The 22096-nt window shown below is 44.7% G+C and overlaps 2 protein-coding genes and 1 long non-coding RNA gene across 7 annotated transcripts; 2 read left to right on the forward strand and 1 right to left on the reverse strand.

The window, feature by feature from the left end:
• Positions 1-7276: 7276 nt before the first annotated feature.
• LOC125539271 (uncharacterized) lies at positions 7277-10120 on the reverse strand. Of its 4 annotated transcripts, none has more exons than XR_007296781.2 (5): positions 9863-10120; positions 9685-9736; positions 9491-9548; positions 9009-9373; positions 7277-8910 (listed from the first exon to the last, which is right to left on the reverse strand). It is a non-coding gene; the product is annotated as an uncharacterized LOC125539271 (long non-coding RNA). The 4 variants fall into 4 exon arrangements; XR_007296783.2 differs by having other exon boundaries at positions 9475-9548; XR_015617152.1 differs by having other exon boundaries at positions 9009-9093; positions 9202-9373; positions 9685-10120.
• Positions 10121-12471: 2351 nt separating this feature from the next.
• Positions 12472-13817, forward strand: LOC125533813 (uncharacterized). Its single transcript, XM_048697156.2, has one exon. It carries the CDS (start codon positions 12514-12516, stop codon positions 13636-13638), a length of 1125 nt encoding a protein of 374 aa, XP_048553113.1. The 5' UTR covers positions 12472-12513; the 3' UTR covers positions 13639-13817.
• A 4985-nt stretch (positions 13818-18802) lies between these two features.
• On the forward strand, positions 18803-21583 carry LOC125539272 (SUMO-conjugating enzyme SCE1). Of its 2 annotated transcripts, XM_048702702.2 has the most exons (5): positions 18803-19049; positions 19165-19248; positions 20782-20928; positions 21024-21137; positions 21246-21583. In XM_048702702.2, exons 1-5 carry the CDS (start codon positions 18978-18980, stop codon positions 21306-21308), a joined length of 480 nt encoding a protein of 159 aa, XP_048558659.1. In that variant the 5' UTR covers positions 18803-18977; the 3' UTR covers positions 21309-21583. The 2 variants fall into 2 exon arrangements, with proteins under 2 accessions (XP_048558659.1, XP_048558658.1); XM_048702701.1 differs by having other exon boundaries at positions 19048-19248.
• Positions 21584-22096: the final 513 nt, after the last annotated feature.

Raw genomic sequence — 22096 nt, forward strand, 5'->3', positions numbered from 1 at the left:
CACTAGTTTCAAGAAAAAGGGCAAAGGGAAGAAGAAAGGGAACTTCAAAAAGAACGGCAAGCAATTTGCTACTCAAGAGAAGAAACCCAAACCTGGACCTAAGCCTGAAACTGAGTGCTTCTATTGCAAGCAGACTGGTCACTGAAAGCGGAACTGCCCCAAGTATTTGGCGGATAAGAAGGATGGCAAGGTGAACAAAGGTATATGTGATATACATGTTATTGATGTGTACCTTACTAATACTCGCAGTAGCACCTGGGTATTTGATACTGGTTCTGTTGCTAATATTTGCAACTCGAAACAGGGACTACGGATTAAGCGAAGATTGGCTAAGGACGAGGTGACGATGCGCGTGGGAAACGGTTCCAAAGTCGATGTGATCGCACTCGGCACGCTACCTATACATCTACCTTCGGGATTAATATTAGACCTAAATAATTGTTATTTGGTGCCAGCATTAAGCATGAACATTATATCTGGATCTTGTTTGATGCGAGACGGTTATTCATTTAAATCAGAGAATAATGGTTGTTCTATTTATATGAGTAATATCTTTTATGGTCATGCACCCTTGAAGAGTGGTCTATTCTTGTTAAATCTCGATAGTAGTAATACACATATTCATAATGTTGAAGCCAAAAGATGCAGAGTTGATAATGATAGTGCAACTTATTTGTGGCACTGCCGTTTAGGTCATATCGGTGTAAAGCGCATGAAGAAACTCCATACTGATGGACTTTTGGAACCACTTGATTATGAATCACTTGGTACTTGCGAACCGTGCCTCATGGGCAAGATGAATAAAACGCCGTTCTCCGGTACTATGGAGAGAGCAACAGATTTGTTGGAAATCATACATATAGATGTATGTGGTCCGATGAATATTGAGGCTCGTGGCGGATATCGTTATTTTCTCACCTTCACAGATGATTTAAGCAGATATGGGTATATCTACTTAATGAAACATAAGTCTGAAACGTTTGAAAAGTTCAAGGAATTTTAGAGTGAAGTTGAAAATCATCGTAACAAGAAAATAAAGTTTCTACGATCTGATCGTGGAGGAGAATATTTGAGTTACGAGTTTGATATACATTTGAAAAATTGTGGAATAGTTTCGCAACTCACGCCACCCGGAACACCACAGCGTAATGGTGTGTCCGAACGTCGTAATCATACTTTACTAGATATGGTGCGATCTATGATGTCTCTTACTGATTTACCGCTATCGTTTTGGGGATACGCTCTAGAGACGGCCGCATTCACGTTAAATAGGGCACCATCAAAATCCGTTGAGACGACGCCTTATGAACTATGGTTTGGCAAGAAACCAAAGTTGCCGTTTCTGAAAGTTTGGGGCTGCGATGCTTATGTGAAAAAGTTTCAACCTGATAAGCTTGAACCCAAATCGGAGAAATGTGTCTTCATAGGATATCCAAAGGAGACTATTGGATACACCTTCTATCACAGATCCGAAGGCAAGACTTTTTTTGCTAAATTCGGAAACTTTCTGGAGAAGGAGTTTCTCTCGAAAGAAGTGAGTGGGAGGAAAGTAGAACTTGACGAGGTAACTGTACCTACTCCCTTATTGGAAAGTAGTGCATCACAGAAAACTGTTTCTGTGACACCTACACTAGTTAGTGAGGAAAATAATGATGATGATCATGAAACTTCAGAACAAGATACTACTGAACCTCGTAGATCAACCAGAGTAAGATCCGCACCAGAGTGGTACGGTAATCCCATTCTGGAAGTCAAGCTACTAGATCATGATGAACCTACGAACTATGAAGAAGCGATGGTGAGCCCAGATTCCGCAAAGTGGCTTGAAGCCATGAAATCTGAGATGGGATCCATGTATGAGAACAAAGTATGGACTTTGGTTGACTTGCCCGATGATCGGCAAGCAATTGAGAATAAATGGATCTTCAAGAAGAAGACTAACGTTGACGGTAATGTTACTGTCTACAAAGCTCGACTTGTCGCAAAAGGTTTTCGGCAAGTTCAAGGGATTGACTACGATGAGACCTTCTCACCCGTAGCAATGCTTAAGTCTGTCCGAATCATGTTAGCAATTGCCGCATTTTATGATTATGAAATTTGGCAGATGGATGTCAAAACTGCATTCCTGAAATGATTTCTGGAAAAAGAGTTGTATATGATGCAACCAGAAGGTTTTGTCGATCCAAAGGGAGCTAACAAAGTGTGCAAGCTCCAGGGATCCATTTTATGGACTGGTGCAAGCCTCTCGGAGTTGGAATAAACGTTTTGATAGTGTGATCAAAGCATTTGGTTTTATACTGACTTTTGGAGAAGCCTGTATTTACAAGAAAGTGAGTGGGAGCTCTGTAGCATTTCTGATATTATATGTGGATGACATATTACTAATTGGAAATGATGTAGAATTTCTGGATAGCATAAAGGGATACTTAAATAAAAGTTTTTCTATGAAAGACCTCGGTGAAGCTGCTTACATATTAGGCATTAAGATCTATAGAGATAGATCAAGACGCTTAATTGGACTCTCACAAACCACATACCTTGACAAAATTTTGAAGAAGTTCAAAATGGATCAAGCAAAGAAAGGGTTCTTGCCTGTGTTACAAGGTGTGAAGTTGAGTAAGACTCAATGCCCGACCACTGCGGAAGATAGAGAGAATATGAAAGATGTTCCCTATGCATCAGCCATAGGATCTATCATGTATGCAATGCTGTGTACCAGACCTGATGTGTGCCTTGCTATAAGTCTAGCAGGGAGGTACCAAAGTAATCCAGGAGTGGATCACTGGACAGCGGTCAAGAACATCCTGAAATACCTGAAAAGGACCAAGGATATGTTTCTCATATATGGAGGTGACAAAGAACTCATCGTAAAAGGTTACGTTGATGCAAGCTTTGACACTGATCCGGACGATTCTAAATCGCAAACCGGATACGTGTTTACATTAAACGGTGGGGCTGTAAGTTGGTGCAGTTCTAAACAAAGCATTGTAGCGGGATCTACATGTGAAGCGGAGTACATAGCTGCTTCGAAAGCAGCAAATGAAGGAGTCTGGATGAAGGAGTTCATATCCGATCTAGGTGTCATACCTAGTGCATCGGGTCCAATGAAAATCTTTTGTGACAATACTGGTGCAATTGCCTTGGCAAAGGAATCCAGATTTCACAAGAGAACCAAGCACATCCAGAGACGCTTCAATTCCATCCGGGATCTAGTCCAGGTGGGAGACATAGAGATTTGCAAGATACATACGGATCTGAATATTGCAGACCCGTTGACTAAGCCTCTTCCACGAGCAAAACATGATCAGCACCAAGGCTCCATGGGTGTTAGAATCATTACTATGTAATCTAGATTATTGACTCTAGTGCAAGTGGGAGACTGAAGGAAATAGGCCCTAGAGGCAATAATAAAGTTATTATTTATTTCCTTATAATCATGATAAATGTTTATTATTCATACTAGAATTGTATTAACCGGAAACATAATACATGTGTGAATACATAGACAAACAAAGTGTCACTAGTATGCCTCTACTTGACTAGCTCGTTAATCAAAGATGGTTATGTTTCCTAACCATGAACAATGAGTTGTTATTTGATTAACGGGATCACATCATTAAGAGAATGATCTGATTGACATGACCCATTCCATTAGCTTAGCACCCGATCGTTTAGTATGTTGCTATTGCTTTCTTCATGACCTATACATGTCCCTATAACTATGAGATTATGCAACTCCCGTTTACCGGAGGAACACTTTGGGTACTACCAAATGTCACAACGTAACTGGGTGATTATAAAGGAGTACTACAGGTGTCTCCAAAGGTACATGTTGGGTTGGCGTATTTCGAGATTAGGATTTGTCACTCCGATTGTCGGAGAGGTATCTCTGGGCCCTCTCGGTAATGCACATCACTTAAGCCTTGCAAGCATTGCAACTAATAAGTTAGTTGCGGGATGATGTATTACAGAACGAGTAAAGAGACTTGCCGATAACGAGATTGAACTAGGTATTTGGAATACCGACGATCGAATCTCGGGCAAGTAACATACCGATGACAAAGGGAACGACGTATGTTGTTATGCGGTCTGACCGATAAAGATCTTCGTAGAATATGTAGGAGCCAATATGGGCATCCAGGTCCCGCTATTGGTTATTGACCGGAGACGTGTCTCGGTTATGTCTACATTGTTCTCAAACCCGTAGGGTCCGCACGCTTAAGGTTACGATGACAGTTATATTATGAGTTTATGCATTTTGATGTACCGAAGGTTGTTCGGAGTCCCGGATGTGATCACGGACATGACGAGGAGTCTCGAAATGGTCGAGACATAAAGATTGATATATTGGAAGCCTATGTTTGGATATTGGGAATGTTCCGGGTGAAATCGGGATTTTACCGGAGTACCGGGAGGTTACCGGAACCCCCCGGGAGCTATATGGGCCTTAGTGGGCTTTAGTGGAAAAGAGAAGGGGCAGCCCAAGATGGGCCGCGCGCCTCCCCCCTCCCCTAGTCCTATTAGGACAAGGAGAGGTGGCCGCCCCCCCTCTCTCTTTTCCCCCTCCGCGAATCCTATTCCAACTAGGATTGGGGGGGGGGGAATCCTACTCCCAGAGGGAGTAGGACTCTCCTGGCGCACCCTCTTTGGCCGACCAGCCTCCCCCCCCTTAGTCCTTTATATACAGAGGCAGGGGCACCCAGAGACACACAAGTTGATCCACGTGATCTATTCCTTAGCCGTGTGCGGCGCCCCCAGCCACCATAGTCCTCGATAATATCGTAGCGGTGCTTAGGCGAAGCCCTACAGCAGTAGCACGTCAAGATCGTCACCACGCCGTCGTGCTGACGGAACTCTTCCCCGACACTTTGCTGGATCGGAGTCCGGGGATCGTCATCGAGCTGAACGTGTGCTAGAACTCAGAGGTGCCGTAGTTTCGGTGCTTGATCGGTCGGATCGTGAAGACGTACGACTACATCAACCAAACGCTTTCGTTGTCGATCTACTAGGTATGTAGATCATATTCTCCCCTCTCGTTGCTATGCATCACATGATCTTGCGTGTGCGTAGGAAATTTTTTGAAATTACTACGAAACCCAACATGCAGACCCGTTGACTAAGCCTCTTCCACGAGCAAAACATGATCAGCACCAAGGCTCCATGGGTGTTAGAATCATTACCGTGTAATCAAGATTATTGACTCTAGTGCAAGTGGGAGACTGAAGTAAATATGCCCTAGAGGCAATAATAAAGTTATTATTTATTTCCTTATATCATGATAAATGTTTATTATTCATGCTAGAATTGTATTAACCGGAAACATAATACATGTGTGAATATATAGACAAACAAAGTGTCACTAGTATGCCTCTACTTGACTAGCTCGTTAATCAAAGATGGTTATGTTTCCTAACCATAAACAAGTAGTTGTTATTTGATTAACAGGATCACATCATTAAGTGAATGATCTGATTGACATGACCCATTCCACTAGCTTAGCACCCGATCGTTTAGTATGTTGCTATTGCTTTCTTCATGACTTATACATGTTCCTATGACTATGAGATTATGCAACTCCCGTTTATCAGAGGAACACTTTGTGTGCTACCAAACGTCACAACGTAACTGGGTGATTATAAAGGAGCTCTACAGGTGTCTCCAAAGGTACATGTTGGGTTGGCGTATTTCGAGATTAGGATTTGTCACTCCGATTGTCGGAGAGGTATCTCTGGGCCCTCTCGGTAATGCACATCACTTAAGCCTTGCAAGCACTGCAACCAATGAGTTAGTTACGGGATGATGTATTACAGAACGAGTAAAGAGACTTGCCGGTAACGAGATTAAACTAGGTATTTGGAATACCGACGATCGAATCTCGGGCAGGTAACATACCGATGACAAAGGGAACAACGTATGTTGTTATGTGGTCTGACCGATAAAGTTCTTCGTAGAATATGTAGGAGCCAATATGAGCATCCAGGTTCCGCTATTGGTTATTGACCGGAGACATGTCTCGGTCATGTCTACATTGTTCTCGAACCCGTAGGGTCCGCACGCTTAAGGTTACGATGACAGTTATATTATGAGTTTATACATTTTGATGTACCGAAGTTTGTTCGGAGTCCCGGATATGATCACGGACATGACGAGGAGTCTCGAAATGGTCGAGACATAAAGATTGATATATTGGAAGCCTATGTTTGGATACCGGAAGTGTTCCGGGTAAAATCGGGATTTTACCGGAGTACCGGGAGGTTACCGGAACCCCCCGGGAGCTAAATGAGCCATGATGGGCCTTAGTGGAAAAGAGAAGAGGCAGCCCTCCATGGGCCGCACGCCCCTCCCCTCCCTTGGTCCGAATAGGACAAGGAGAGGGGCCCGGCCCCTCTCTCTCTTTTCCCCCCTCCGCGAATCCTATTCCAACTAGGATTGGGGGGGGGGGGGGGGAATCCTACTCCCAGAGGGAGTAGGACTCTCCTGGCGCGCCCTCCTTGGCCGGCCGCCTCCCCCCCTTTAGTCCTTTATATACGGAGGCAGGGGCACCCCAGAGACACACAAGTTGATCCACGTGATCTATTCCTTAGCCGTGTGCGGCGCCCCCAGCCACCATAGTCCTCGATAATATTGTAGCGGTGCTTAGGCGAAGCCCTGCAGCAGTAGTACGTCAAGAACGTCACCACGCCGTCGTGCTGACGGAACTCTTCCCCGACACTTTGCTGGATCGGAGTCCGGGGATCGTCATCGAGGTGAACGTGTGCTAGAACTCGGAGGTGCCGTAGTTTCGGTGCTTGATCGGTCGGATCGTGGAGACGTACGACTACATCAACCAAACGCTTCCGTTGTCGATCTACTAGGTATGTAGATCATACTCCCCCTCTCGTTGCTATGCATCACCATGATCTTGCGTGTGCGTAGGAAAATTTTGAAATTACTACGAAACCCAACATATAGGGCGTTGCCTGGATCGGATTTGTAGGCTGGATCGGCGACCCTTGGTGTTGCCTGGTATTTCTCTTTTGCATCCTTCAGATGCTTTTTGTTTGGTCCTTTTTGTTTTTCTTTTTCTTTTCGTAGTTTCTTTGTTTCAATTTTCTTTGTCTGGACAATCTGTTCCGTTATGATTGTAACTAGATCATGATTGGCGCGCGTTGCTGCGCCCGTCTCTTTTTTCGATGAACCAATATGAGTTCTCATAGAAGGGTCTCAAAGATGGACATGATATTCTATTAAAATTTGACTGCATGAATAGTTGAAAATCGGTTTACTACTTGGAATCAACATAATTTAGATCTATCTTTCAACCAACTAAATCTTATAGAAGATCCAAACACTCGGAAAGTAGCCCAGCGCCAAAATTAGGATAATACAGAGTAGTAATACCCTAGTATGGCATACGACATGTACAGCAGAGTAGCAATATGTGCAAAACATGCCAAAATAGAGTAACCCAAACTATAGTTCATATGCCATAAGATAAAATTTTGCATTGAGTAAACAGGAAGATCCTAGGTAACTAAGTATTTCTAAGTGTACATAACCATGGAACCAAGCTGTTAGTTGATATCTTTTCTTGTTATGTAAGATCCACAAGAAGATATTGCAATCATCACACAAAGTACATGGTATGATCAAACAAGAAAGAAAGCTCCTTATAACCTCCAAAACCTGACATAAGTAGTAGAGAGGTGACTTGCTGGTTACTGCAACTGGGCATCTTGTTTTCATAATACTTAGCATCACACTGTGAACCCTCTGGCACCAAAGCTAACCATCATTTAAAGAACAAATCCTACAGGGTTGGCATTAGGCTCATACACAAAACTTGACCTATAATCACCAATAGTTGGAAAAGCCAATCGACCAAATAAAACATATTTTGAAAGGCTACATCATATGTAAGCAGAATAATAGAAGTTAAGAAGTAATTTTAGAAAACAAAATTATAAGGGGTGGAGGTGCTGGTTGTGACCTGAGGAATCAAATCTCTCCTTGTATATTCTCCAGTACCGTACCCAACTCCCAATTAAACAACACACAAGTAGAGTTGATGGTTAGCGTATAAAGAAACCAAAGCAATAGGCATTCCATTGTATAATAAGGTGTCGTTAGATGTGAACGACCATGATACGTAGCTGATTAGGCAGAAGGGTAATACAGAAGGAATCAATTTCAGTTGATTATTATGTACATGAATAGCAGGTAAGCATTATCTTTGGTAACCAGATAACCTATAAGGGCATTTGTATTCTCTTTGCTGAGAGACAACTGTATCCGGCTGTGGCATCACGCAATGGTCCTGAATTAAGCATTCATGTTATTTTTATCTAATATGGGCCGAGCGATTTCATTTACATGTTGCACCATGCATTTAAGGAAAAAATGTCGACATAATTATTTGGCTTTCCTCATGTATGTATAAAGAAATTGTCCACATAATTATTTGGCTTTCCAAATGTATAGATAAAGAAATTGTCCACATAATAATTCGGCTTCCCTCATTTATGGATAAAGAAATTTTCCACATAATTATTTGGCTTTCCTCATGTATGGATAAAGAAATTGTCCACATAATTATTCGGCTTTCCTCATGTATGGATAAAAGAAGAAGATGTTGAGGTTTTACACCCTTCTAGAACAGCATGGTAACACTTTTGCGCTTTTTTTTGTATAACTCTAAGTAATCTGTCCAACAACAGTAAATATCCTAACTTAGAAACACGTAATCTAAGCAGTCATACACTATACAAAAAATGGATGGTAAAAGATAAGGTCTAGCAGTGCACCTGAAGTAATTACCTGCTCTAGAAACCATTGGAGATATGAGCTGAGAATTCCTGAAATAAAAAAATGCGACATCCAGTCTCCAAGATCTGCCTGAATCAATTGAGCATAAGCCAGTATGAACAACGCCTGTACAAATTTTTGATTGAGAGGAAATTAGCACAATGTAATCCTGTGGTGGAAGGAATCATTATATGAATGGGGAAAAATGAAGATTATAGGGGAACCTAGCAGAGCACCATGTTGAATTGTTGATGGATGTTTTGTCGCCGGATTGAAAAAGGTTAGCGAGGAAGCATATATACACGGCAGCTGAAGGATGGGAAAACAGAGAGGCAGACATCCATTAATCAACGCCGGCGAGAGAGAGACATCATCCAACATGAATGCCTGAAGAGAAACTGAAGAGTAATTGTTTGCCTTCAATTCCCGGCGGAACAGTTTCGCTCACGAACATACGAACAGCAAGACGAGATTGGCATGAACGTGAATTGGCGTGCGGTCCGGAGGCCTGAATCATTCCAATCCCGCAGAGCCGTACGCCGTATCGCCTGGGCTAGGTCGCCATCTTCACTGACATCTCCAGCGCCTCCTGTTAGCTCGCATTCAGAGAAAAAAACAGAGATGATGATGGGTTTGACTGAAAGATGGAGCACTGGGGTTTTGAAATTTTTGTCCGCAAAATGTGTGTACCTGTGTGCCAACCTACCTCTTGTTTTCTAAATCAACCTTGTTGCCCACTAACGCCATTACCAAACCTGGGTTCCCTGTTTGGACATGTGCATATATAAAAATCTAAGCACTGGCATACAGATGACTTCCACCGACAAAAGGCAGAGTGTTCTTTGGATCCAACTGAAGCAGTGCGACAAGATGGAAGTACAGAAACATGTTTAGTTATACCTAGTCTTTGAAGCTCGTCAACCCACCTCTTCATTGCTCGGATGTAAGAGTCCTGACGCCCACACAGAAAAAATCAAACAGATTAACGTGAACAGAAAGCAGACGATCAACTCATCCGGCACATATTCAGAGAATATCGCTAAATGAAGTACCGAGGAGAAGAGAAGATCTCTCTCACCGTGCTAGTGATGTCGTAGACTTACTACGGCGGCGGCGCCGCGGCGGAGCATGGGGGCGAGGTTGTGGTAGCGCTACTGGCCGGTCCAACAGTCCAACCCTCCCTCACGTACTGGACTGCATCGGCTGGACCTGGATCCCGCTCCTCCGGCTGATCCCAGCGCACACATCGACTTGCTCGATCTCGCACCTGCGATGGATCCAATGGAGCGATGCACACCGGCCGCTCCTTTGTTGCTCCGGCTCCTACGCCTCGCAAGCCTAGCAGACCTTCTTTTAGCGCTAGAAATGGGCTGGCGGCTGGCGGACGGCCCAATGCACCACAGGCGTCCGTTTTGGCCCGTGGAGCAGCAGCCCACAGGACAGCTGGGCTAGATTAGCCACACCGCGAAACAGATTGCTTTTCACAATAAATCTGACGGCCAGGAACTTCGAGATCAATAAAACGGACGGCTGAAAATCCAAATCGCTGTGAGGGCAAGGATTAGATGCGGTTATACTGTCCTTAATGAAACCCAACTCCTATTTTTGGGAGGCGTATGAAAAAAGATATAGTGTAAGCTGATGATTAAAGTTAGAAAATCTAATGGAAGATCATTTTTGGAACCTAGGTACTACCGAAATCCACTTTCTAATATTTCAAGAAACAAAAATCCACTTTCTAACACTTAGTAAAAAAATAGTTCCTTCATCCGAATTTATTAGAGCATTTAACCGAACGTCTTAAGCCCGTCTCAAACACCCGGGCGAGCAGATCGGTCACAAAAAACCAACCCACCAAAGCGTCTCAAACCGGTCTCAAACGCCTGGGCTGCCCACCGCCCCTCATATTCAGCCCAAATGAAGGGCGGACATGGGGCGACCTGGGTACGTCCGGGTGAGTTTGCCACATCATCCCGGCCCACCACCGATCCCATGATTGTCGCACAAAAACCCCCAATCTATCCCCTCTCCAAACCCTAGCTCACTCATTCTCCTCTCTCGCTCCGTCCGCACTCTCTCCTGTCTGATTTCGATCAAATACGGGATATGTCAAGCCTCGACAGCCACTTCGGCTCCGACCTCGTCATCGAGGAGGAGCTGGCCCTCCGCATTTCGTTTGAGCGGTCGAAGGTGGACACCAGGGGCAGCTCCGGATCTGCATTGTAGCCGCTCCCGCGCCAACAGTGCCACCCAGTTCCTCGCTAAAGGGAGCCCACCCGCTCCCTTGCGTGGCTCGAAAGGCGTCGCACCGTCAGGCGAGGAATGCTCACACTAGAGCCTAGATGGAAACTGACACCAAGGCATGAGAGGAGGCCTCCGGACATAATCACTTCATATAAACCCGGCTCCCCTTGAGAGCACGAAATCGTCACACAAGGAGAAGAAGCTGCCGTCCGCGAAACCCACCTGACAACCAGCATTGTGGGACCTTGCTCACAAGACAGAGCATCCAAGAAGAGAACGACGCTAGAGCGCCGCCACTACCCGGTCAAGCAAATGCAGGACCAAGGTTATCACCGAGAGCCCCGGGTGGGGGACAACCCACGATGACACCTTGGGAAAACAGCAACTTCTAAACCATATGTTTAACGCCCGTTTCGTCCGGGAAAAGAAGCTTTTCCACCGTGTGTTAACGGCTGGTGCTCTGTAATAATAATATAATGCGCGCTTGGGCCCTCAATTATACCGCCCTATGGATCGAGGAGACAGTTCGTGGACAAGCCTAATGCTGCCCCGAGCACGCCGACGGCCGCGCAATCATCTCAGCCCGATCGAGTTTGCTCGGAAACACAAAAGAACTCCTTGCTCCAGAGGCCTCGTGTCCTTCCTCCTCCAAGTGGACAAAGTCACTGAAGCTGACAACAAAACCTGCATGTACTGCATGTGCGCAGTAGATTTTCCAGATCAGAACCAAGAGGGTTCCGAGTATCACAAGAGGTGAGTGCTGAATCTCTTGGGATCATCGCATCGGCTCTGATGAAATTTTCAGCGACCTTTGTACCTCAGGTGTGCCGCAGTGGACAGTAGCAGTAGCACTACGTACCGTCAGGATAACTGCATCCGACAATGAATTCAATCAACTGCAAGGACGTGGTATATCTAGAGCAAAAATCATGAGCAATGCCTTAGAAATGACCAATCCGCGTGAGATCCCTACTCGGCTAATCCCTGCTTGGCACCGCACTCTGCCGCGCGATGTTCTGAATGAAGAACGTGCTCTGTTCTTCCGTCTGTCACTCTGTCAGGCATACAACCTGTGGCAGGTTACTTGTTATCTTTCTCTCTCGGAAATCAGAACGTTCCATTGCACACATAGGTACATAGCGCAAAGATGATCACGCTGTGCCGGTAGAGTTTCCTAGAAAAGGCCTCTTTTGTTCTTTGACAAACGGCAGAGCTCGCTACACCGGCATGAATGGCTACTCCTTTGGAGAGGCCAAGAACCTTGGTCACCAGCCCATGTCTCGCAAGTGGCAACGCTTTCCTGCCCCCTCATCACCGGGGCTAATCAACAGCCCTACAAGGCGCGTGTCGACTGTCCCACCGAATTGACACCGCTCCCCTGCGTACATTTTCGCCCGTTGCACGTAATAATACACCGCACCATCATCATCCTCCCCATCGACTTTGATCGGGCGTCCTTCCTAGCCATGTTGTTACCTCGTGCCCATGCTTCACTCGCAAGCCACAGCTCCCACAAGAGAACAATGCCAACGGGCCTGCTCTCGACGCCATGCATTGCAAAGAAGCTCTGCTTTGCGCGTCGCCATCATGCTCGCTTTCGCCCCTCCAACAAAAATGTCCCCATGCTGCCCGCTCCTCCTATTATTTCCAGCAATGCCGACCGCCGGCCTGAGTCGCGAGGCTCTCCCCGTGCTGCTGCTGATGCTCGCCGCGGCCGTTGTCGCGCTCGCGTGGCCGTGCGGCGCGCTGCAGCTGCAGGACGCCGCCCTCATCGACGACGTCATCATGGAGGCCGCGGAGGAGTGCTACAACGGGAAGCACCGGCGGACGGGCGTCACGTACCCGCTCTCGCTCCCGGCCAGCCTGTCCGCCGTCGACGGCAGCGTGTCGCGGTTCCGCTCCGGCAGCCTCAGCCGGCACGGCGTCCGTCTCTTCGGCGAGTTCTCCGTGCCCCCGGGGCTCGTCGTGCCCGGCCGTGCTGCCGGCGCGCACCTCCTCGCCGTCCGCGTCAATATGGGCAACCTCTCGGCCGTCTACGACGAGCACGCGGCGAGAGGCGGCGGCTACCGCATCGCGTCGCCGGTGCTCGGGCTCATGTTCTACGGCCTGGACCCGCGCGACGGCACGGCGCCGCTCCAGGTCCGCGTCACGGGCGCGGCCATCCGCGTCAACTTCTCCATGGCGGTCCCGGCGCTCCAGCCAGGGGCCGTGCCGCTCTGCATGGCGGTGTGGCTCAACGGCAGCGTCGCCGTGACGGACGTGCAGGCCGGGACCAACACCTGCCACCTGAGGGACCAAGGCCACGTCGCGCTCGTCCTGGGCGGCGTAGGCGACGGCGACGCGGTGGCGGAGGACGGGGAGGTGAGCAAGTGGAAGCTGGCGTTGTTCGGCGCGGCGCTGGGCGCGGGCGGCACGGTGCTGCTGGGGCTCGTCCTCGTCGCGATGCTGAGCGTCCAGCGGCGCAAATCGGAGATGGCGGAGATGGAGCGGCGGGCGTACGAGGAGGAGGCGCTGCGCGTGGCCATGGTCGGCCACGTCCGTGCGCCGTCAGCGTGCGGGTCGCGCACCACGCCGGACGAGCTGGAGAACGAGTACCGTGCCACCTTGTGACACAAACAAGTGCACATTTGGAACAAAGGAATAGTAGCATTTGAATTTTTATCCTACAATATTCTTTATGTACTATGTTATAATACTTTATTTATTACGAAAAATAATCGATGTAAACTGTGAAGTAGCTGTAACTTGATCCAGAGATGCATGATTACCACGATCGTTCATTTTAGTTACATTACATTGTTATAGGCGGGGGGGTGCTAACTTTAGCCTCTAAATTTCGTTGTAACTAGCTAACAAATGTTCAAAATAGTGCATATCACTCACTTTGTTGGTGAGACGGTGACTTAGAGCATCTTCAATAGATCCAAATGTAAAAATAACTAACTTTCGGACCGTCTGGGGCAAAAAACGCTGCTCCAACAGACGGTCCATATGCAAAAAAAATTGGACCGTGGCTTCCTTGTGATGTAAAATGCAACACCTTGCGATGCAAATATACATCACGAGATGCATCTGGTCCAAAACTAGCCGCCGTCCGCGAACGCCCAACCGCCACTTCATTTCCGTTCCCGCCCGTGCCCGCCCGCAACACCGCCGCCGGAATCCGCCGCCGCGACCGCCCAAAACCTCGCCGTCGGCGCTGCCACCACCCCGCATCCCCTCCGCCGCCGCAGCCCTCCGTCCCCGTCGCCGCCCGTCCGTCGCAGAATCGAGTGGTAGCCGGCGCGGGATTCGGCCCCTCCGGCGGTCCGGCTGCCGCGGTAGGCCTTCGCCGGGTCTTTTAGGTTGCCGCCGACCTCCTCCCTTCGGCCGTGAGCCTGTCCACGGTCGTTGCGCTGGCCGCACGACCGCCTCCCCGCCGCCCTCCGCCCGGCTGCCGAACTAGTCTTCGCCGCCCGCCGAGCTCCTCTTGGCCGGCCTCCAACCTCATTTCTTATCACCGCCGCCGTCCGGAGCCGACCGCAGCCGTCCGCAGACGTCAACAGCAGCCAATCCAACCGGCGGCCATCTTCTTCCACCGCGCGCACAAGGTGTTCGACGGAATTCCCCATTGTAGATTCATTATTTGTTTGTTCAAAACTATGTTGTATTTGTGTTGCATTGCATCTCCTGGATCTGACGAACTATGTAATAATTTGGTATTGTGGACATGATTTTTTTTATGTTATTTTCAAATATTTGCGGCTGTACAGTGGTTGGACAACGGCTGAACAGCAGCCGGGCGGCTGCTGGCAGGTTTTTGGACCATGAATTTGGAGTTGCTCTTTTGGACCATCTATTGGAGTTGGCCTTTTTTCGGAGCTCCAAAACACACTTTTTGACGGTCCAAAATTTACATCTTCTGTTTTGGACCGTTGTAATTTGAACCATCTATTGGAGATGCTCTTAGAAGTTGGAGCCAAAAACCGTTTTATGACTCAATTTTGACTAAATCGAATGACCTTCTGTCCTCTCGCAGCTAATCAAGTTGAATCTAATTGATTGGTTACCAAAACTAGCAGCCTAACGTCGTAGTGTTACATTAGGAAAGCCTTTAAATCTCAGATTATTGTACAACTGTCTTCTGTCAAACTTTATTCTATAGCCTGTTACTCAAATAACATCACATGAATACAATACATTGGTCCGTAAATTAAGCAAAAGCTAGTTAGATACACAATTTTTTCATAAAACCACCAGGCTACCACAATACGTAAGGCTCGCTGTTCTTGATCTTTAACTATACATTCTATGTTTTCCCATTATTAAAAAACTTCCCATACTCCCTATTTTTTATAAGAAATAAGTAGGTTCTAGTACTTTTTGTTTAATTATTCAAAATTGACTGCTTTTAGAATTACTCAATGGATAGACCTTTTAAAATGGATGAGATGGAATGGCAAGTTTGAGGGGTACACTTTTGAAGATATAGATGGGATCATGGGAAATAGTATGGTTGGTGGCTGATTGAGAATAATCTTTGCAGAAAAACCCGTACTAGTTCCGAGATAGTATTTTTCAATGACTCGGGTAATTTATTTAAGGAGATCGAGATTCATAATGGACAATTAAGATTTACCAATTATCAATGCCAAGACCTAATTCTCACATTGAGTAAGAACGGAAACTCTCCAATGAGTAACATAACAAGCAACGAGTAAACAACTTTGCCCATAAACATGCACACGAGCTTCAGATGCTCTAAGAGGGAATACTATTCACTTTTGGGCTAATTGGGTTGCACTTGTTGAAAAGAGAAGGAGAGAAACCGTGAGCGCTCGCCTCCAGTGATGCTGTAGCGGGCCAGCCCATTAGTGTCCACAAATGTTAGTTAAGCTATCTAATTTATTTTTATTTACTTTTGCTTATATTTCAATGGATTAATTTCTTTAAACGTTCTAACATATTTAAAATGCTAATGCACTGTACGTAATTGTTTGGATAATTCGTAAAAAATGTATGTAATTTACCATTCAAAAAAATGTCCATGACATTTAGACAATGTTCAGACATTTCGAAAAAACAATTGTGACATTTATAAAGAATATTACATATTTTTTTTAAACATCATACCATCCAGAAACAATTGTGCCATTTTAAAAATGTCACAAATTTTATAAAAAATATTTTATTATAAAATTTTATATACAATATAAAAATATTCATGTAATTTTAAAAGTGTTTCATAACATTCAAAAATATGTCAACATGTATTTGAAAAAAATAAACATGTGTTCAAAAAATTATCTTGTGTTTGAAAAAAAATCACCATCTATCTAATAAATATTTAACGCATATCAAAACAATATTCAACATGTATTAAGAAAATATTTCGTGTGCATACAAAAAATGTGCATAATTTTTTAAGGAAATTTGACGTATATTTAAGAAAGTAAAAGGAAAAAAATAAAAAAGGGAAAAGAAAAAACAACAAAACTGCTAAAAAGCACATAGTAAGAAAGAAGAAAAAAACAACAAATTCCTTCGGCAAGCATGGGAATTCCATGACCTTTTTTTGAAACTATGATGATTTTTATATTAAATTCAGAAATTATACACCCTAATGCAGAACAATCAAAAGTATCACCCTGTCGGCCTCCCGTTGGCCGAAGAGGGACTTTTCGGCCTACTGCTGGCCAAAAAGGAAGAGTCCCTCTTCGGCCAACACCGGCTCTACTGTTTTAGAAAATTCATATCAATTAGGATTTTTAGTATTTTAATTTGATTCTTTTTGCATTAGATTAGAAATTTTATGAAGTTTCTATAGATATCAAGTTTGACTATATTTGAAAGTTTGAATTTGAATTTTTATGAATTTGCTCAAATCACTAGATTGCCTATAATTTGAGCTAGGAGTATTCTATTTAGATGGTTCTTTTTGCTACTGGTTCTTTGTGACTTTGTTTATCAGTAGTAATTAATTGGTGAATTTTAGGATTATTTAAAATTAGGTTTTCATGAAAACAGTTCTGTTTTAGTGTTTTATAGGGTTTGTGCTATTTCTTTTAATTTTAATTGCTTTAAATTGTTTTCTTTATTTTTTGACATGTTTTTTTAGTTTCTGTTAAGTTATTAGTAGATATTTTATTTGTAGTCTTTTTTGTATTTTATTTTCTTTATCCTCCATTTTCTTTCCCGTCGTTTTTTCCCTCTATTTTCTCCCACTATTTTCTTTGCCGCCATTTTCTCCCGTCATTCTTTGCCGCCATTCTCTCCCGCCATTCTTTGCCTCCATTTTCTTTCCCGTCATTTTATTTGCCGCCATTCTCTCCCTTCATTCTCTCCCGCCATTTTATTTCCTGCCATTCTCTCCCGCCATTTTCTTTCCCGCTATTTTCTTTCTCGCCATTCTCTCTCGCCATCTTCTTTATCGCCATCTTCTTTCTCAACTTATAAAACGAGCCTCATGTTGTCCACGACCGTAGATAACATCGCCTGACACGGTCTGTGTCTCCTGCGTCGATGCTGCTGATAGAGTGTGAAACACTGTCTGAGGGAAGTCATAAGTGTTTGCAGCTTCGTCATCATCATCGGAGAGTGTTTCACATTTATGACTTCTCTCACACAGTGTTTTCGCACTCCACATGAAGGCATCATAGTCATCCTCCGTTGATGCAGCACTCCTTAGTGTGGCGGGAGAGAATGGCGGGAAAGAAAATGGTGGAGAAAATGGCGGCAAAGAAGATGGCGGAAAGAAAATGGAGGGAACAAGATTGCGGAAAAGTATTTTTTTTTCATGTATAAAACGGCAATGGTTGTACAGGATTTATAAGGAACTTTTAAATATAAACTCCTATGAAGCTCAAAACAAGTTTTCTAGTAGGATAAAAGAAATAAAATACAAAAAAGTACTACAAATAAAATAGCTACTGATAACTAAACAAAAACAAAAAGAATATGTCAAAAAAACTAAAGAAAACAATTTAAAGCAATTAAAATTAAAAGAAATGGCATAAAACCTATAAAACACTAAAACAGAACTGTTTTCATAAAAAACTAATTTTAAATAATTATAAAATTCGCCAATTAATTACTACTGATAAACAAAGTCACAAAGAACCAGTAGCAAAAAGAATCATCTAAAAAAATACTCCTAGCTCAAATTATAGGCAATCTAGTGATTTGAGCAAATTCATGAAAATTCAAATTCAAACTTTCAAATCTAGTCAAACTTGATATCTACAGAAACTTCATAAAATTTCTAATCTAATGCAAAAAGAATCAAATTAAAATACTAAAAATCCTAATTGATATGAATTTTCTAAAACAGAAGAGTAGGTGTAGGCCGAAGAAGGACTCTTTGGCCAATTGTTGGCTGAAAAGTCCTTTTTGGCCAATGGTTGGCCGAAAAGTCTTTTTTGGCCAACGGTTGGCTGAAAAGTCTCTCTTCAGCCAACATGAGGCCGAAAGGGTGATACTTTTGATTTTTCTGCATTAGGGTGTATAGTTTCCGAATTTGCTATAAAAATCATCATAGTTTCAAAAAAAATTCAGTTTTTTGCCAGGTTTTACCATGTTTACTTAAGAAAATTACCAGGTTCGCGATATCATAATTTGCCATAATGTCAGATTTATGCTTAAAAATCTAAAATCAGATTTCTTTCTTAACAAGGGCTTCTTAAATCAAAGACTTTTTTGTTCAAATCTATATTAGGTCGCCTTTCATAAAAAAACTAATGTTATGGTCGTCCGCCTGTTCGGTTGCGGCAGTGCAAGTCGCTGGTATATTCATTGCCCATTCGCCTCGCCCCAACCGACCGGCAGCCGAACCAAAGAGGCAACCTAAAGTAGAAAACAGTCCACGCCGCCGCGGCACCGAGCGACCCCGCGGGCGTCCTCGGAAGAAGACGAAGCGGCGGCGACGACCTAGACCCCGGCGCGGCAGACCGCTCGCTCGTGTTGGAGCCTGGATGGCGTCCGGAGGCATCGCCCGCGGCCGCCTCGCCGAGGAGCGCAAGTCGTGGCGCAAGAACCACCCCCATGTGCGCGCCCGCACCACGACCTAGCTACCTGCTTTCTTTGCCCAATTTTCTTTGTTTCTTTCTCCGGATCTACGCAAGTGGTAATGGGGACACTTGGGCTTCTTGGCTGTTTCAGGGCTTCGTGGCCAAGCCGGAGACCCTGCCGGATGGGTCCGTCAATCTGATGCTCTGGCGGTGCGTCATCCCCGGCAAGCCAGGGGTAAGAAAATAGATACTGTGTCCTTTTTTACTCGCGCTGTGCCGTGGCTTGCAATTGTGATAAATCTGCGCTTCTTGTTTAGTTTCTCTGAACCTGCTCGTGGTTATGTAGTTTGATTTTGTTACACATTGCAACCCGAGAGAAATCTCACCATGATTTTCTCAGAGTTTCTCTGAACCTCTTTGTGCCTCTGTACTAACAGAGGAGGGGTTTCAGTAGGTGCAGGGTTTTGCAATCCTTGATATGCAGAACTCTTTCGACTAGCTGAACATTAGACGTTGGTAGCACAAAGCCCTTGGCCCCTTCACTATTGCAAGCGGAACATTGCATATTGTTGTTGAAAAAGCAGGGCATGAACGGACATTGTCATGCCGACATATTATATCATATCCTAATACAATCGAATCTGAGTTTGTTCTCTTGCATAAAAGAACCAAACCAATGATCCATCTTTCTTAATTTGATGCTTCATTGTAATGCTTTTGTTTTTTTATCTCTGCCACTGTATTATTTTGTTGCAGGATAAAACTTGATTACATTTTACTATCTTACGGGTCAGTTTGCCAGTCCGTGTCCCAAATTATGATGATGCGAAAGTAACTATTTTAAGCTTATGATAGTGTTGGGCAATTGATCAACATATAAGGATGCATGTGAGGTGTCAATAACATACATTAAGCCCATCAAGCGAATGATTGCACAATCCTGTCTCTGTTCGGTTGGCATAGTACTTTTATTGAAGTTTTAGCATGACCACCTTATCAGGACATTGCATTTCGATTGACCTTGTTTGGTTGTAACAAAGACCCCATACAGGACAGAAGCATGACCAGATAATACCAGTTTGAATATGGAATGGTGCACTGCTGCTTAATTTCTTTCGCCTTCTCGAAGATGAAACCAAATAAGCGGCACATTGAATATTCATTTCGCAAAAACATGTTTTAGATATTCAATCCTCTCTTGTAAACATTTTGAAATGTTATTCTCAAGGCCAGACTGACAATTTCGATAAAAATCTTGTAAGCTACAATTTACCTCAATATTCTGCTGTCTTTGTTTGTGATGCCCGCTTTTACTGCTTCACAAATTACAATTCAATAATGATGACCACGAGCCTACAACCTGTTTCATTCTAGTCATGCAAACAACCCTAATTGATGTTGGACTGTTCACCTCTATTGAACTACCATTGTTGATGGTCCTTTGTCGAATATGGGTGCATTAAACCATACATTGAGTCTTTTGTCGATGAGAAAGAAAAGATAGACCCCCATCCTGTGGGAACTGAATTGAACTTTTCCCTTAAAACCCCTATGAAATTCGAAACAGACACTTGGTGTATAAAATGCAGCATTGTAAGTCTGTAACTTATTCTTATCTGATACTTCTTCAGTTCTTTGTGTGTGAATAGTGTAGTACTACAATAAATATTCTTTTACGACAGATTTGTGTGCTCTCTAGCCTCTAGTCCATGCTGTGTAGCTCAGCAAACTGACCTTTTTCTAACGCAATAACTTTGTTTTTCTGCAGACTGACTGGGAAGGTGGATATTACCCGCTCACTATGCAATTTGATGATAATTACCCAACTACCGCTCCTAGCTGCAGGTTCCCAGCAGGTTTCTTCCATATCAATGTCTACGATTCTGGAGCAGTATGCCTATCGATCCTGGGTGGTGTGAGTGTAGACTGACTGAAACTTCCCTTCCAGCATGTGTCTGCACCATGCCAATATCCCCGCTGATCTTTCATGACTTGCCTCATCCTTTTCAGGCATGGAAACCTTCAATTACAGTGAAGCAGGTTTTGGTGGGCATCCAGGAGTTGCTTGATGACCCAAATCCTGACTCATCCGCACAGCATCGATGCTACGAACTCTATAAAAAGGTTATCTCCCGTAACTAGAACTTGCTTAACTTGAAGGCACGTCTCCTTTAGTTTTAATACGGCTGTGCTCTCTTAACACTCCCTGCTTGTTTGTGCCTGCATTTGCAGAACATGCCAGAGTACAAGAACAAGGTCCGTGAGCAGGCCAAGCGCTACCCTTCGCGCATGTAGCTAAGTGAACTCGCGTCGGCTAGGCTTTAGTGCTTGCATAATATCAGCATGCATTTTGGTTTTGGTGGAACTGAAGTCCAGAACTGCGCTGCGACGGGGCGTAGTTAGTGCAATGGTAGTGTGTTTGTTGGAACCGCTGAACTGCACTTTTGAGTCCATCTTCGCTACGAATTGCTTCGGGCCTTCTAGCTTAAATCAATGGAGTGTGTAGTTTGGGGTGAGCTTTGCTGACCCTTTTTTACTTTGTGATGAAAAGAGACATCCTTTTCTTCCAAGTGATTCCTCCTACCTTGTCTTGCCATTATTCATGCAAGAAAGATGGGTCGGATCAGCCCAAATGATTGAAGTTAGGCGCGGGTTTACGACCACGCTGCTCTTCCTGGTTACGTACAGGTCAACAAAGCCTGGGTTAAAATCCGCATCTGGGTTTTCCCCAAAGGAGAGAGACCCGTAAAGCCCGGGAAGTGGGTGAACCCGGGAAGTAAAAATAGCCTCTCGCTGCTGTGTCCAGCCTACCTGCAGTTGATGAGGGAGGATGGGGACAAGGAGAGGTGAAGGATTTTGTGAGGAGAGATAAAACATACATACTCCTGTGATGCATTGAATTCAGACTGTCCGATGTGCTGCTGCGGGTCAATTCGGTTCCGTGCTTCGGGTTCATGACGGGAGCGAGCTGTCCGTCCGGGCGCAAGTTGTGGGGGCACGCACGCAAGCGCGCATGTGCTGCTGCCCTCTTCTCTTTGCAGTTCAGGGTAAGAGCGATCAAGTATGGTCCGAGATATTGCATG

Source organism: Triticum urartu, chromosome 2A, assembly GCF_056163025.1.
Source record: "Triticum urartu cultivar PI428250 chromosome 2A, HENAU_Tu73, whole genome shotgun sequence".
Taxonomy (NCBI): Eukaryota; Viridiplantae; Streptophyta; class Magnoliopsida; order Poales; family Poaceae; genus Triticum; species Triticum urartu.